The 17,764-nt window shown below is 32.5% G+C and overlaps 4 protein-coding genes across 4 annotated transcripts; 1 reads left to right on the top strand and 3 right to left on the bottom strand.

Annotated features, from left to right (window-relative positions):
- Nucleotides 1-2,141: 2,141 nt before the first annotated feature.
- Nucleotides 2,142-6,289, bottom strand: LOC131844767 (MYCBP-associated protein-like). Its single transcript, XM_059193727.1, has 3 exons — nt 5,892-6,289; nt 3,588-4,046; nt 2,142-3,393 (listed from the first exon to the last, which is right to left on the bottom strand). The coding sequence occupies exons 1-3, from the start codon at nt 6,287-6,289 to the stop codon at nt 2,142-2,144; spliced, it is 2,109 nt and encodes a 702-aa protein (XP_059049710.1).
- Nucleotides 6,290-6,363: 74 nt separating this feature from the next.
- On the bottom strand, nt 6,364-7,554 carry LOC131844766 (uncharacterized). The gene has a single exon (XM_059193726.1). The coding sequence runs from the start codon at nt 7,552-7,554 to the stop codon at nt 6,364-6,366; it is 1,191 nt and encodes a 396-aa protein (XP_059049709.1).
- Nucleotides 7,555-8,376: 822 nt separating this feature from the next.
- Nucleotides 8,377-9,747, bottom strand: LOC131844765 (uncharacterized). Its single transcript, XM_059193725.1, has 2 exons — nt 9,744-9,747; nt 8,377-9,521 (listed from the first exon to the last, which is right to left on the bottom strand). Exons 1-2 carry the CDS (start codon nt 9,745-9,747, stop codon nt 8,377-8,379), a joined length of 1,149 nt encoding a protein of 382 aa, XP_059049708.1.
- Nucleotides 9,748-10,203: 456 nt separating this feature from the next.
- Nucleotides 10,204-17,087, top strand: LOC131844798 (carbonic anhydrase 1-like). The gene is made up of 6 exons (XM_059193761.1): nt 10,204-10,325; nt 10,725-10,946; nt 11,118-11,278; nt 12,251-12,337; nt 15,814-16,041; nt 16,800-17,087. The coding sequence occupies exons 1-6, from the start codon at nt 10,295-10,297 to the stop codon at nt 17,079-17,081; spliced, it is 1,011 nt and encodes a 336-aa protein (XP_059049744.1). The 5' UTR covers nt 10,204-10,294; the 3' UTR covers nt 17,082-17,087.
- The last annotated feature ends 677 nt before the right edge of the window (nt 17,088-17,764 follow it).

Raw genomic sequence — 17,764 nt, 5'->3', positions numbered from 1 at the left:
TGATTAAAACACGAAAAGTGTAAAAAACCATCAAACATTTGAATAATGTACATCTGTAATATAGTTTAGAATATGGGATGATTACACTTAAAAGCAATTTATATCCCTCAAAGACGTTGAGACTGTAATAATCTAAAGAGATTTTTTTATTGCGACTTGGCTGCCCATTATTACAATGTCAATCTTATTTCTCTGTTATAAACTCTAGGGAATTTTTTTAGTAACATGTAGGAATAAAATTATCGCACTGTCATCAATATTTTAGGTTTAAATCAATTTATAAACACGAATGGAAATGCATGTTCAATTCAGTAAAGAAAAGTTTCCTTTTGCATTAAAAGACCGTCAAATTTATAATTTTATTTGTATTACATTGTACATTGCATATAAGCAACTTCTAGAATGTTAGTAGTTAAAATAAACATTAATAATTATCTTCATTACTGTATAAATAATACATTAATACTATAATAATATCATAGGACAATTCACACAGTGTCATCTAATCCCAATCTAAGTAAAGCTTGTGTTATGGATACTACACAATTGATAAAAATACATGCACATATTTTCTTTGAAATACATATGTACGTAATATACATAGAATCACTAGTACCGATAAAAACAACTACGCATGGGCTGTTTCATTTATGTTTCGACAGTGAAATTAAAGGACATGGAGATATGATACCTTAGTCCTTCGGAACGGCAATGTATGAAAGGTACTACGGGCATCACATGATGGCGTATGGTCAAGATGGTATTCATCTTTAAAGGCGAAGCAGTTGACATTTACCATCAGGTGAGTTTTCGGCCATTTCAGATACATTACCAAAATTTTTACTTTTGCCGCTGTTCTAAGCAATATATATATATATATATATCTAAGAAATATCGAGAACTGGATAAAAATGAATAAAACCTGGTAAAGTCCAGTGTCTTTTTCTAAATGTATGTATAAATAATGAACGCGTCAAATTTAAAACAGTAAAACATAAATAAAGTTTACATAGAGGTATATCTTGAGAAGTCGGTTCTGTGCGTATTCAAATAAAAGATTAAAATAGCTGATGATGAAAATAAAGATTTGAGTAATTTAGAATATTGCTCAAAGTAAGCAAATAGATTACAAATAGGCTACAAATTACTTGCAAAGAAATTTTTTAGCCCAGTCGAATAATGTCGAGCTATGATTTCACAAACAGAATCTCAAAGCCTAACCCCCGTCATCCATTTTTAAGAGTCCTGAGGGTATAAGTTGCTTTTTAGTGTACCCTTAGCGGAAATTGTAGTTAAATCAAATTAACGTAACTTTTAGGGTTTGTACTTAAATTAATTTATCCCTTCTACGTGGCCCTTTTTTAAAAGTAATTTGTTTAACAGGTGTTTCTCTTTTCTCAATTTAATTAAGAAATATTTGACTAACAAAAATACATACACATATCTAGTATGTATTAATAACAAATAAACATGAAAAATTAACACACATTTATATGTGTGTAATATTAGACTCATCAATATATATTGACGTCGTCGGCGGTCTAGCGTCGATGGTTGCGGATTCGATTACTCGCACGGTACAAACATTTATATTCAGGAGTAAGATTATTTGTATATAATATATATACATATATACTATATAAATAAAAGCACCAATATGTTTATATTAGTTATCTAGTTCCAAGGTAAGCAACGCTTGTAACTAGATGGCCCTGTGTTATTTGTTCAGGGATATTATTATTATTATACAAAATTATCTTCTTGATTACCTGTATATTACATATTTTATGATATATAACAATTAAATTACTGGGTACGATACTATATGGTATAAAATATTAGAACTCCTTAGTGCTTCTTGCATGTGGGATTCTTCTGGTAACATGCGAAATTAATGAATGGTTACAGATAAGTAAGTCTAGCTCTGTAAACTAACACAACAACTACTAACACATCCCAATCTAGATCTAGTGCAAGAGAAATGGTAACCTGCTTGTCTAACTCTTTTCTTCTCCAGGCACATCAAAGAGCTATCATTGATATTCTAGTATATATTTATTATGAGTCTGGTTTAGATAAGTAAACTATGAATAAGGGTTTATAAGTTGATTAAAAACCAGAGTCTAAAATAAATCTATATATTAACGACAAAAGTCAAAATCTATCCATTTGTTCAATTCTAAACTACTCAAGATTCCGACTATTGATTCAATAGTTACCGCAACATGTTCATATGCACGTAGATAGAATAAGTTACGAATTGTATTTTGGATCAGAGGCTCTGTAGATAAAGAAACAAGTCTGTGATCACTTTTAGCAAGATCTGGCTGCTTTGTGATTTCGCTTGTATGATTAGTGACATCTATAATACGCATATAGCTGACATCAAAACTATCGGCCATCTTTCCTAGTAACATTTTCGTAGCTCTATATTTATATGTCAAAAGATCCTCGCCTTCGTACCAAGGCTTCAGTAACTCTGCATGAGACTTTCTAAGCAACTCGTAAAATTTCATTCTTTCATCATATTCTTTTTCCATCATTGCCTGCCTCCAATTACTAATTGATAAATCCCATAGTTCACCTGGCACCATTTCCGTATATACATCTTTCATTTTAGTGACCTCTGTTTGGTGATAAAAGCATATCGGATTTTTCATATGAAATATTTCTGCTTCCAATAACATTTTTTTATAAGGATATATCTGTGGGTCTGTTATTGTAGATTTGTGAACAATACCTTCTAATAAACTTTTTACTATATTATTTATGGCTTTTTTGTTTAATTTGTTTTTTAATACTTCTATTTTTCTTTTAATATTGTCCATATTTTCAACAGAGTCTCCCTGTAAGTTTATAATCAACTTATCTGCTAAAGTATCAAAAAAACAAATATTACAAAAGCTAAGTTCCCAAAATTCACTGTATATGCCAGCTTTTTCTGATATAAATGTAAAGTATAGATATTTGCTCTGTCCGGGTGATAAAACATCTTCATTTTTATTGAAAAAGAAAACTTGAGTATTATTATCTTCTGGTGCAAATGGAATTGATTGTTTAATTTTCTTCCAACAATATCTAAGAGTAACAGTTCCAAGATTCTCTAACAGTAATTTACTTCTTCCTGCTCTTTTTAGAGGAACTTTGAAATAATATGTCCATGATGTACAAGACTCATGCCAGCTTTCTTTTTGCATTTTCTTTATATTTTTTAAATTTTGGTCACGATTATCTTTAAATATTACAGTATTATTGATTCTAATAGCACAAATGCCACATGTTGTATATTCCATTGGTATAGATGGAGTTACGCTAATTGTAGGTATGGGAGGCATCTTCCTTGGTGGCAGTATGGGCTTACTGCCTTTTATTATTAATTTTCTCATGTCTGGTCTGCAATTATAATATAATACAATAAATTATATCACTATATATATTAATATAAAACAATCTATAGAATAATAAATTTTATAGAGGGACTTCGTTATATGTTACAGACGTGTAAAGGCAATTTAGATATTTATTATGCGAATGGGTGATAAAATTAGTGAGTTATCGTGAAAAAGCGTTTGAAAAAAATATCTGACCTGAATGGATCTATTTCCTGAATTTTTCCAGTCAATTCATTTTCCCGCTTTTGTCTAAACTTTTCATAATTAGTATTAAGTTGATTACATGGTTTTCGTTTTGGCACACCAGTTAAACCTTTTTCATTTCTTTTAATATATTCTGGTACTCCAACATGTTCAATAACAGTAGGATAACCCATTTCAGCTGGAGTTCTATGCACTTCATATGCTGGCTTGCAGTAACATTTTTGCTTTAGTCTAACAGGTTGTTCCCATAACGTATCTCTTACCGTTGCCTTTTTCTCTATCTGCGCATGTTCTAATACAATTTTACGCTCTTTGTCTTCTCGTACTTTTTCCAATAAATTCATTGTTAAATCAATTGGCGGTCTATTAGTCCTCTCACCAAGTCGCGCTGTCTCTTCTTTACGAATCTTTATCCATTTCTCCCAAACAACTAGTTCATGATTAGGATTTGTTCGATCTTCCATAAAGTTTTCTTGATTTTTTGACATTTCCATGATATGCAATACTAGTATAACTGGCTGTTAAAAATTTAATGTAATGCTAAATTAGAAATAAATATTAGAAATAAACACTGAGAAAAATTAGATATTTATTTTAAAACCATGAAAGAAGATATACGAAAATCAACAAATTTGACATATATTTGACATTAAGCATAGTCAATCCAAATAGCTTTTATTTTATAAATTTTAGACATAGATATTAATCATTATCTGACTCCATCTTACTTTAGTTATACCTATAATAATTATTACTAAAATAGTTCTATATAATTCCATCCCAAAAGAATTCCCTCAAACCAAATTAACACTTTAACTCTAGTAGCATAAGTACATACAGATAGATAGATAGATAGATAAAAATCTTTATTCGTATCCCGATAACAAAGATATACAAACAAAATTCAAATAACACATAAGAACAGTAAATAATTATAAAAAAAAAAAAATACAACACATAATACTTTAACTTCCACATAAAATAAAAAACATAAAATAAACATTAAAATATATATTAGGTGCCACAGGGATACGAAAGGGTTGAGCTACTCAGTGAACAATTTGCTCAGCGAGCAAAACACTGATTTTCATGTCAGTGGTGGTGCGATATAGTATTCACTCAACAATCTTAATGTTACCAAAATTTAAATTAAACTAATTCTTAATAAAAATAATAGAAGAAAAAAATAATAAAATAAATAAATCAAAATGTATCAATATCAATATCAATTCAAATACAAATAACTGTTGACGCATTATTTTAATAATATATATAATTAATTTCTAGTAAAAAGTTTTATCTTTTTCTTAAATACCTGTATTTCTTATAGGTGGAGGGATATTATTCCAGCATTTAGTCGCCTGGTATAAACTTCCCGAAAAGCAACAGTTCGGTGAGAATACATTGCTAAAGGAACCCGTGCTGATCTAGGGACGCCGACATAATGACTTTCAAAAGATGAAAATTTTAATTTATTATATAAGTATTCTGGATTTTTAAATGTCATTATATCAAACATCAGTGCGAATGCAACCGCCTTGATTGCATGTTAAGAATTGATGCATTATTTAGAAATGGAGAGACATGAGTACGTGGAGGTATGTCAAAACAGAAGCGGCCACAAGCATTTTGTACGCGTTGCATTATGTTCCGAGAATTACATACAAGGCGAGGACCATATACTAGATCACCGTAATTGAACTTAGAGAGAATAAGGGACTCACATAATAATATTCTTACTCTCTCTGTGAGATAATTACGTAATAATAATATTTGACTACATTTAATACATGACGCTCGAATCGCAACTGGCTATCAAAAATAATACCCAGATTTTTTGCCTCATCAACACGTACAAGATTAGTTCCAAGTATCTTCACGGAGGGACTTCTACTTAGAATGGCTAGCCAATGACCATGAATTTAGATTTAGATGGGTTAAGGACTAGAGCATTATTAATTGACCAATGAGCAATTCGATCTAGTCTTCATTTAAAGCCTGTACCGCTACGTTAACCTTATCAGGACGTTCAGAAATGTACAACTGAACGTCATCTGCATAACAATGGTATTGGCAATTCCTTATTACGTTTGATAGATCAGCGCTGTATAAAATAAACAAAGCGGACCAAGTATTGATCCCTGTGGAACGCCTCTTTTAACTGATCCAGGATCCGACAATAAATGACACCCATCATCCTTTAAGAGTTTAACAATTTGATAACGATTACTTAAATAACTATGAAACCAATGCACTGTTTGTGATCAAATCCATAATAAGACATTTTCGAGAGATAAAGGAATATTTAAACTTTCAAATGCACGAGAGAAATCCAGAAGGGTCAGTAATGAGCCTCTTCCTCCATCCTGCTCAATTAATAAATTGTCAGTAACATCTAATAATGCTGTTATAGTACCACGTCCCCTCCGGAAACCCGACTGTAAACTTGGAAGTATGTTGCTCGCTTCAACATATTCAAGTAACTGCTCATTTACGGCTTTTTCTAAGATCTTGGACAAAAACGGTAAAATATTTATAGGTCTGAGATCCTTTAAATCATTTGGTTGGGTAACCTTGGATATGGGTGTAATTAGTGCTATCTTCCATTGATTGGGAACTATGCCTTTTAAAATTGATTCATTAACTATGGCAGTAATAATAGGTAGGGTATGTGGGAGAGTAAACAAAATCATGTCTCGAGTTATACCATCACTGCCTATACAATTAGACTTAACTGTGTTTATGTACCTAACCACGTCGTTTTCACTTACAGGGCGCAAAAAAAATGAATTTGACGTGTTTTTTCAAAATATGACAAATTAGATATGGGAACAGAATCAGGACCAGGCACATCTAAAAAGTGGTTATTAATTAAATTAGGGTCCTTAAACTTATTTGATAGGCATTCATTTTTATCTGAATCAGTAATAATTTTCTCTTTTATATTTTTCCAAAATTTTTTACCACTATTAACATTCAAATTAACAAAATGATTGTAATAGGCTCGTTTCTCACTTTCGATACTTTTTGAGACTAATTTCTTCAGTTCTTTGTAATAATTCTTATGCGTTTCAGATCCTGATTTGCGATATTTATTATGAGCTTTATTACGCAGTTGAATCATTAATTTAATCACATCAGTAATCCATGGTAGTGGTGTAGCGTGTTTAAATTTCGTTGTAACCAATGGCGCATGTTGATCAAATAGAGACAACAATAAGAAGTTGAATTTATCTACCATGGAATTAACTGATGACATTTTTGATACTGATTCCCAATTCAGTACTATAAGATCCCTGTTAAATTGATCAATATTTATTTTGTTCATAGGTCTATATGTAACAAAACTTGGCAGTACTTTCGTTTTCTTTAAATTTAAACTAATATTTACCATTGAATGACCCAGGGATCCGGTAATATTGTCCACAGTTACGTCACGAATTTTACAATTAGTACACACAAGATCGATAAGTGTTTCAGAACTCACCGAAGTGTGCGTAGGGTCTTTTACTACCTGTTCCAAATTAAGATACCTCAGAAATTGATCAATTTTCACGAAGCCAATACTAGATTTATCCAGCATATTTACATTGAAATCTCCCAGCAAAACCATGTACTTGAAGTTAGAAAAGTGGGAAACAGATTCAGTTAACGCATCAATGAATGTATCTATTTTCAGCCACTGTGGTCTGTATGCTGTTCCTATGATTATGCGATGACCATTTACTCGTATCGATAGCCACATTTGTTCGATGTTATTTTCGGGATGGTTCAAGAAGCGTACTCGTATATCTCTTTTAAAGTAGAACGCAACACCACCACCTCTACCACCACAAATGTGTCTTGGGCGCGGTTTGTTGCGCAGTCGATAGCCGGGTGCTACTGGCGCACGTGCCTCTTGTCCTTCCGGCAACCACGTTTCATTTATAGCTATTATGTCAGGTTCAAATCGATTCATCGCTATCAGAAAATCATCGTGACCCGTGTTTAGAGATCCAGCATTATAAAGACCTAACTTAAGATATTTTGTTTTAGAATTGAAAGCTAATATAATATAATAAAAATACCAGGCTACATGAATTGATCCCAAGGCTAAATAAAATAATGAATAATATTAGAAAGTACACATTATATAAGTAAACATACATAATCCAAATGTACTGTAGATATAAGACAGTAAATAAATCTATTATGATTAGAGAATTAAAATGTACACTCGATTTGAATTGAAACCCTGGGGCACATAATACACATCTCAAACATTTATGCTCAGAACATATATACATAGAACCACCAAAAACAATTATGAAGCTAAATAAAATATTTAATCTATCAACAATTACTCTAAGAGGATTGGTACTTTTTGTTATAGAGTTTAGATGATAATAAAAATAGTAACTTGGTAATTTAGGTAATATAACATAGAAAAATTCATTAAGGGCAAAAATTAAATCAATGGATTTGATAATTAGACCAAATAAAAGAGTACAAAACTTACTGAAAAAGTACATATACAAAACAGTAAAACATACATATGATTTAGAGGATGTTGACATACAAACAAAATAATAAAGGTTTATCAAAAAGAAAGGTAAAAGAATAAATATTATTGCAAAAAATTCATTAGGTATATAAATTAAAACAATTACTATAATGCTTAGATGAAATAATTTAGAACAAAACTGAAAGAAAAAGTACATACAAAAATATAACTTTAAATATGGTTTATAATCAGTACCATACATAATTACTGGAAAAGAAGCTACATAGATGTTAATAATTATGCTGAGGGACAAACAACATCCTGACCAAAAAACCGTGCAATGTCATCTTCTGTCCTTATGCGAAACCGTGGAGCATCTTTATTTTGGAACTGGCGCACATATATCCTGCCGTCCCTTGTCCACACGTATCTCCAGTTCATCTGGTTGCCCAGATCGCGTGCTCGACGGAACAGCAGTCTATTGTTTTTGGTTAATCTCTCATTAACATAAAACCGCCGGGATGGTTCGGGTATATCCAAGCCCTCAGTAGTGGCACCCCTTCGTACACGCGCAGCTTGCAATAACCGATCTCGAACGATGCGCCGAGACAAACGCACCACTATGGGACGCGGCCTGTGCTCACCTACTTGAGAGGACGATGATACATATCCTACGCGTGTGGCACTTACTACATCTTGATCTGTCAATTGAACTCCCAATTTATTTGCTAGAGTAGTGACAATATGAGGAAGGCTCTCAACTTTCTGTTCCGGAATGCATGCAATCTCTACATCATTTAATAGCAACTCCTGATCTCGGTCGTTCAGTTCCAATCTCAACTCTGTCATAGACGCCTCAAGTGACTTGTTATTGCCCTCCGTTGCACCATTTTCTATACTATGTTCCATACCACTCAGACGCTCCTGGAGCTTATCCATACGCTCTTCACATTTAATGACTCTGCTCGATATTTTAGCCAAAGTTTCATTTAACACCGCCATCTGTGCTCTAGTAGCTCGCATCTCTTCTATCATCTCAGTTCTAAATAGCCGCATTTCTAAGGCCAATGACTGCATGTCTGACATTTCCACAGTTTCATTTTGAGCTGTATCATTATGAATATCCATAATAGATGGTTGCTCCGACATAGAAACATCAAAATGAAGCGGACTCCTCACAGCTCCTCCTCGTTGAGTTGTGACTGCTTGAAAAGCAGCACGAGCTGGTGTATTAGTGTTATCGCTCTTGGGCTTCTTACTTACACATAATACACATCTCCAATTTCTCCTATGTTCATCAACTAATGTATTATAAAAACGCTGTTCGGATACATTTGCACAGTCCAGATCATAAAACTGATTGCATCCCTCACACAATAAATATTTTCGGTCCTTAATTGCCCTCAAACAGCCGGCACACTGCATGTTGTATGATAATATTGCTCAAAATATATTACGTGATCATAAAAAAAAAAAAAAAATGTTGTGGTCAGGGTTTGATCGCACATCCGTCCACAAATAATTACTGAGAATAACCACTAGGCCAACGTTTCATAAAGTCAATTTTTGAAATTAACTACCATATAGCTGCGTAGAACCGGTTAACTGCCACTTTGTTCAATAGTTAATATGATTCACATCCAGTTTACAACTGACCTTTGTACCCATTGAAGACACTCAAACAGTTGCCGTCACTTCTTAGTTACACAATTAAATGTTATTTAAAATGTTTACCGGATTCAAACTGCACTACAAAATGAATATTTAATTGTAGGTTATAATGTCTCGATTAAAGGATCATTCTGATAACTTTAAATTAATAAATCAACGTTTTAAATAATTTTAAAGACAATAGAACCACTAGAACGGGCTAAACGCGTCCGTTGCCGCTGCCGCGTTCGCGTGCATACATATATATTTATACAATTATGGCAGATACTACATAATCATATCAAAATCAAGTAGGTGCCTATCTTATACCATATGTCATGTAATATATAGTTTATTTCTAAACTTGTTGTTTTATTCTAAATTGATCTGTATTATTTTAAATAATTTAATTTATACCATTGTATTTGAACGCATCATAATGAAAGAATTATTTGACCTGTCTAATGGAATTCATATGTATATTTGACAAATTATGTAGTGCATTATTTTTCGCAGCACGAATAATACTTTAAATTCTAATGTTTCCTTTACCGATATAAATAATATGCCTATTATTGTTCCTGTAATTACAACAGGTAATACTAATGTATATATTTGATTTTTGAATGGTGCTGTTTTCTTCTGCGTATTCTTCGATAAAATTGCGTTTACTTCAAGTATCAAGTTTTTGCAAGTATACGCTGATGAATCATAAATAAAAGATGGTAGAATGAGATTATTTGTATTGATTATCTGAGTATTTTTTAAATATTCATAATACATATAGAAATCATCTAGATCAGTGTAATAAGGATATATGAATATCATTATTGCAAATACCCACTTTTACAAGAAACAAGTACCGTACACATTTATATAACTTGTCACGAATGGCAAAAAACTATTAGTTTCACTTTAGGTTTTTAATTTTTAATTACTATTTCTTTATAAAAAGTTTAGTCTAGTACCTATTTTTTTTTTTTGTAAAATAGAAGAAGAAGAAGTGGGAGTGGAAGTTCCTAAAGTAGAGGTCAAAGTAGAACCTCCATACGGAACTGTAGAATGGATATACTACTGCAGCGAAATGGATGGTGATCTACCAACTCCAATAGATATATCCATCACTGGTTCTATACAATATAGATGTCCAGAACTCAAATGGTTCAACTTTGATGTGTTTCCGCATAAAGTCAAATTAACTAATACTGGATATACAGGTAGTTTATACTTCATTGTATACAAAAATTTTATAGAATTTACGTGGAAATCTAAAACCTACAGTCAAACTCGGCCATAGAGAAGTTTGTTCCAGTAAACTTACAAATGTATTAATAACAAAAAGTATATTCACAATAGCCGTATGCGACTTTATATTGTTTAACTTCTAGTTTTACTTGGAGCCAAATGGAAAGCTGAAAGACCTTACTTGGAAGGGGGTCCATTTCTGGAGAAACACGTTTTGTCTCAAATTCATTTCCATTGGGGTCCAAATATGATGGAAGGGAGTGAGCATACCGTGGACAAAAGACGGTATCCTGGTGAAATGCAGGTTTATTTAAGTTAATAGTTTTGATTTTAAACTTGTAATTGCTGAATTTAAATCATCCAAATAATTGTCATGTAAGTACAGTAGTACGGGAGACTGTTAAATTACCATCTGGCTGTCTAAAATGCTTTTTACATCGGAATGAAATCATCTTTCATCTACACGAATCAACACCCTTTCAACTGCAGTTCAGAGTTGATTCGAATTCCTTTAACACTAGCATATTATAAGTGGCAATTTATAAAGATCCGACAGATCGACACGACAAATCTTGTACCAAATAACGTCGCTTTGTGATTTACTATAATAGAGAACGCCTAGTATCAACCCCATCGTAAATCAATCAAGGCATGAATTCAATTATATTAATACAATGATCCGACGTTTTGTATAACAAATTATATAATTTTCTTGTCATATTACACAGCTATTAGTTATTTACTGACAAAACACACACAAATACGTCATATAATGAATGAAATGTAATTTAGAGGTATTTTAGATATACATTATTATAAAATAAGACTGGCAGTAACGTTAACTATCAAACACATATACATACCTGTATATCTATATATGAAAATGATATACATAAATATATGTTTATTACGATAGTTTAATTATACAAATCGGGAATGAATGTGCAATGGAGTAAAGTATACAACTTGCTAAAGAAAGATAAATAATTTTTATTCTCTATTCGCCTTATTGTTGAGTTTATAGGTACTGATTTTCATTTTACATACTCGAGTATATGGGCAGATACTAGAATCCTCTAAAGTATAAATTTATTAATTATAGTCTTGCCTATTACGTCACATATAGTAGCAGTATATTTATAAATCTTTGTACCTGTACAAACGATAAATACATTAAAAAATTGTATAAATTTTGATATATAAAAAGTGCAAGCTGTTTGCACTTTTTAGTCGCCACTATCTAATATAGGTTAATGCGCAACGATGTTTATTTCAGGTAACTTTCTTTAAATTGGACTATATGACTCAAGATGAAGCCTTTCATCACGCTGACGGTGTAGTAATCATATGTTACTTGATCAAGGTACTATTGTTTTCACTTTAAAAATAACAATATACTAGGAACAAAAACCCACGCAGTTTGTTGAAACACTTCAGTCTATTTGTAGTAAAGTAATAAATAAATATACAATTAAGACTGTTATCCAAGGTGAGAGGGCAGAGTTTGTAGAAACATTTCATGGTTTATTTATGATAAAGTAATAAATAAATATACATTTAGAACCCTTATCCAAGATGGAGAGGTAGTCAGAGACAATGTCAAATGTCAACATTGTAGTGAACACAACACTTGACATAGGCCTACATTTCGCTATATTTCAATCAAAAGTAGCAAGGGGATTGTCCCCTTGAGAGATGGCGGTGTACATTGGTACACCGCCATCTCTCGGACTAACCAGAGGACACATTATCAAATTCAGTCAACGAAAAAATGCCATTCGATTACATATTCTGTTACTGTCTTCTTCCACTTCAACCGGAATATCTTACAGTGGAAGCTACTTGGCAGCTAAAATAGATGAGACATGGTAGCTACGCAAAGTCTGCTTCAAACAACGGTTTCTCGACACAAAGTATGGTTGTTTGACAGCGAGTTTTGCCTGTTCTAGACCGACAATTACTTACCAAAGCTGTAATTACATAATCTGGTAATTATAATTCCACTACATAATTACGGAATCATAGACGACTAAACGTAACTACCAAATTATATATAGGTACTATGGAAGAACTAAGAACTGACTACAATGAAAGATTTGGTATCAAATCGTCTGCGTGGGAAATTCTATCTTAGCTAAGTATATTAGCCGGTAAAAAGCTTGCTTTGTAGGCTGCTGTAATATGGCAGTCAAATTATAAGGTATAGAGCCCTAACAGCTTAGTCGATGTCGAAATGAATGACGGTTATCAAAGGCGTCATATAATATCAATATTTGGTGCTGTCTGTATGTATAAGGAATGGTTACGGTTGTCACTTACCATCAGGTCGGTCGCATGGATGTTTTCCATTACATATATATGTACATATATATAGTCATTATATATATACATGTCTCCCATTGGAGTAGATTTGAGATACCTAATATTATCTATACCTATTGTATTACTCAGTGCAAAGATACTCAACTTTCGTGAATAATTTTCTAATTTCTTTATTGGCAATCATTGATTTCTTAATACGTCCCTTATACAACGACCTACGTCGTTCAAGGATCTATTACATAAAATCGTATACTTCTAGTTTCATACTGATTTATATTGTTTTGTGTCAGCTAAATAGATAGGTAGTATCTATCATGTTTCTAGACACACCTGTTCAGGGTTTACCTTCTATATATATCCATCAATCAGTCAGTTGATGATGAATGAGTGCCTTTATTAATTTTATTACACAATTTTTTACATTGTCGTTATTAGACTACAAGTAAAAGCAGTTCTGGTTAAGATAAATTATTTAATTGTACGAGCACACACATTATAATGCATTTATTGCAGATCCATAATGACTATCTTCGGATACCATGGTGTTATCATATAAAAAGTTGCCATATTTAATTCTTGACTTAAACAGTCGTTGTGGCCTAGTCTTAGGTACCTCGACTTACATCCGAATGGTAGTAAGTTCAAATCTAGCTTTCACAATATAAACTCAATTTATATTTCTGACTGTGCGGCGCAGGAATCAGTGCTGCCGCGTTGGATTCAAAATATACCCAAATAAATGTGGGTATGCCAAGTGTAGTGTTTACCATAATATCGATATTCGAGATTCTCCGGATAGAAATCTTTATTCAAATAAATTCGATACAAGCACTTTTGAATAGTAATATATCTTTATTCTACCAGTCATTACAATTGAATGCAGACTCATCACAATATAAATGAGGATGAAACTAGCATGTTACAGCTTTAAATAAATTAGTATTAACAAGAATGAGGCATGCTTCAATCAACATCATTTTCATCATTCATTTTCAATCATCAATCCGATAATATAAATATAATGGGATATATAGGATGTTAATGTGATGTAATAAACTAGCCTGCGCTAACGATATACGCTGGCGGGATAACTGTGGAGGATGATAAGATTAGTATCAGATTAGTTAGTCCATCGTGGCAAATTTATCAGGAATTTAACATGATGATTACCAAGGAGTGGAGGTAAAACTGACATGGTACATTGCTAATGAGGTTGTTAATTCACATTACTAACAAACCCCCTTCCTCCAATGTAATGGGATAGTGAGACCAGCTCCAGGATAATAGTAGGGTATGTTTTTTTTAAATTCTAATAAACAACGGACGTAGGCGTTCTTGGATCTTAATTGGTTAATGGTTATAATTAAGCCAAACTTTCAACATTACCTGCCTACAATTTGGGATCGTTAACTTCTCGAGATTAATGAATATCTCGTAATCAAAAACGTAGATGAGAGCTAATTAATAACAATAATAATTTCTTCATTATTATTATTCATTAGTAGTCGTCCAATAATTGTTTATTTCATTTTTATCTTTAAGTAGCTCAACTTAAAGATAAAAATGAAAACAGCGGGCACAGCTACTGTAGCTGTGGCCGGGGTTTCATCCACGTGAAATTTAGCCTATGTGTTATTCTGATGTTAGCTGTTTCATCATCCATCCATCGATACATCCTTCGCGTTTATAATATTAATAAGATTATAAATTAGTCCATTGGACTTCTATTTAATGTATGATTTTATTATCACCGGATATCGAGTATGTTTCTTTGATATAGAGAACAGGACATACATATACAATGATTGTAACTAACCGAGTAGTTCTAAAAAAGATAATCCCATTTCAGTCGACTGTTAGGATCCAAGCAAAAAGAAAGAAATGTCAGAATTATCGTTAAGCTTAAAAAATAACATGGAAGTTATACTTAGTAAGGTCCGAATTTGCAGTTCACTTACTGATAATACCAAGTCGCTATATTTTTAAGAGTAGATAAAAATAGCGGCCGTCGATTATACCCACAACACAAGCAAAGATCGTACAAGTATTTTCATTTACGCTTTCATATTTTCTCTCCTTGGTTTAAAACCAAGAAGAGAAATAGAAATATGGAAAAGATTAATTTATTTGTATAAAATTTTCACCAAACTTTCAACGGGATACTCGCTTCCCTGTGTTGGCAGGAAAAGTTGCAATTTACTAAACTTGTGTATAATTTAGATATGAATATGGATGAGGCATGAGACATATGCAATAAAGAATACCTTTTATTTTCAGAACTGTCTACCCGGTAATGAACTGGGTATTGCGATATATTTATACTTATATTTTAAATGCAACAAAAAACCATCCGTCAATTTTATTACAAATAAACTTTAATTAAATCTTAATTAAATATCATTTTTCACCTAATTATTTCTACAGGTACATATAATAATATGTAGGTATATTATTCCCTTCTGATAACATACTAGGCATTTATTTTCTCAACTTACCAAAATGGATTATTCTTCACAGTATGGAGTAAACCCTGACGATCGTCTAAGCTGGGTTATCGAAGGATTCCCACGGATTCAGGAGGCGCAAACAAACACGCGTATAGGACCGTATCCCATGTCACGTCTGATGCCGATGTTCTTTGAAGATTATTTCCTGTACTGGGGAACTTTGAAGACTGTTCGGAATGAAAAATATGTCGTTAGGTGGCTCATTCCTAGAATTACGCTATTCGCTTCCTTCGATCAGGTATGTTTTCTTTATCATGCTTGATATTTTGTGCATGTATATGTGAGATATTTGTTTATTTCTTTATTCTGTCTGCATATTACCTACTTGTTTGATACAATAATAATAACAATATTAATAATCTCAGGACAACGCACACAGCGCCATCTAGACCCACGTTAAGCTAGCTAAAGCTTGTGAATGGGTACTAGATATTTTTTGTTCGTAAATACATAGAAAACAACCAGACCGACACAAACAATCACTCATGAATACAAATGTTTGTGCCATACCAGGAATCGAAGCCGGGACCATCGGAAGTAAGGCGGTGTATTAAACCGCTAGCTAGACCATCCAGGCCGTCAAATATTTAAATCCATTTCCTAAGGTTGCCTTGAAAATATTACTTTCAGCAATAAGACTGCCTTGTCTATTATTTATGGTATCATTCATTATTCTATTTTTTATCTATTTTTTTAAATAATAATGTTATGTTGCACAAACTTGCTCTAACAATACCTCTAATACGCTGTCGTGGTTTCAGTGAAGGATGATATAATGAGAATGAAGTCAGGTCAGTTCAGGCCATCGTGGCGAACTCGAGAAATTGATTATGTCTGTTTCCAGTGTCCCTTTCCCTTATCCCAAAAAAATTGTATGTTACGTATAATATTTCTGAATAGTAAATTCGTTAGGACCAAAATCAAATTTTCTTTTAAATACGAACTTTTTTTATTTAATTACAATTTCTCTAAATAATTTTATTTATTTATGAATAGATGAAAGAATTCCGTAAGTTATGGGATCCATGGGATGCACCGAATTTGGGCAATTGCAGACCGCTTGAAGAGACAGCTGGACGCCACATCTTCTTCATCAATCCACATTGGAACCTGTACAACTCCTTACTGCCAATACCAAGATTACCAGAACCTTCCATATCAATATTCTCTCCAGCTTATGAACAAAATCTTTCGTTACTACCGCCACAGAATGCATACATGTTGCCAGCTCCTGAAGTAAATCCGGATGCCAAAGTAGTTTCTCAGGCTGAAGAATAAAAATGAATGAACAAATAAAGTGGTTTATTTTAGAGCGATCTGCTAAAAATCTGTTTGCATGGGTACCTCTAACTGAATTCTGTTGTTAGTAGTTTAGTTTGAAATACGTTTTAAAAAATTATAACGTATATTGGTATATAATCTAACTCAGAATTTGCAAGTATTACCATAGGTAGGCCATCAGATATATGACGAAAAATCTTTTCTTACATTATGGTTGCTACCTATACAAAAAATACCAACGGGGTGTGTATAAAATGAATAGATATATGTCATATATCCGTGTGCGTGTCTTGTGATCAAGTCGGTCGCTTACATTTGGAGTGGAAGCTAAAATAAAGGACGAGTATTTACGAAAGGAGTTAGTTGTAATTTCCGTTAGTCCCAAAGAGGACACAGTTGCTAGTGACAACTGGGTACATAAGTATACATTAAGCCGAATACACTACACGCAATGGCAGGAGCATGTCCCCATAATATATTACTTTGGATAAAAATAAATTAGATTATGTTTATTTTCGAAAGTACTTTACCTATATTCTGAATTAAACATTTCGTTTTAAATTAAATTAATCAGTACACAAATGAATGAGTAGCGACGGCGCGAAATTACGACGAATTTAAAATATCTTTCCAATTTTAAATTATTAGGAATATCTCGCCTAATTCGAAAGCAATTTTAA

This window comes from Achroia grisella, unplaced genomic scaffold (assembly GCF_030625045.1).
Source record: "Achroia grisella isolate CSIRO2021 unplaced genomic scaffold, CSIRO_AGI_Agris_v1 utg413, whole genome shotgun sequence".
NCBI classification, from domain to species: Eukaryota; Metazoa; Arthropoda; class Insecta; order Lepidoptera; family Pyralidae; genus Achroia; species Achroia grisella.
This window is presented reverse-complemented; position numbering and strand designations above follow the sequence as displayed.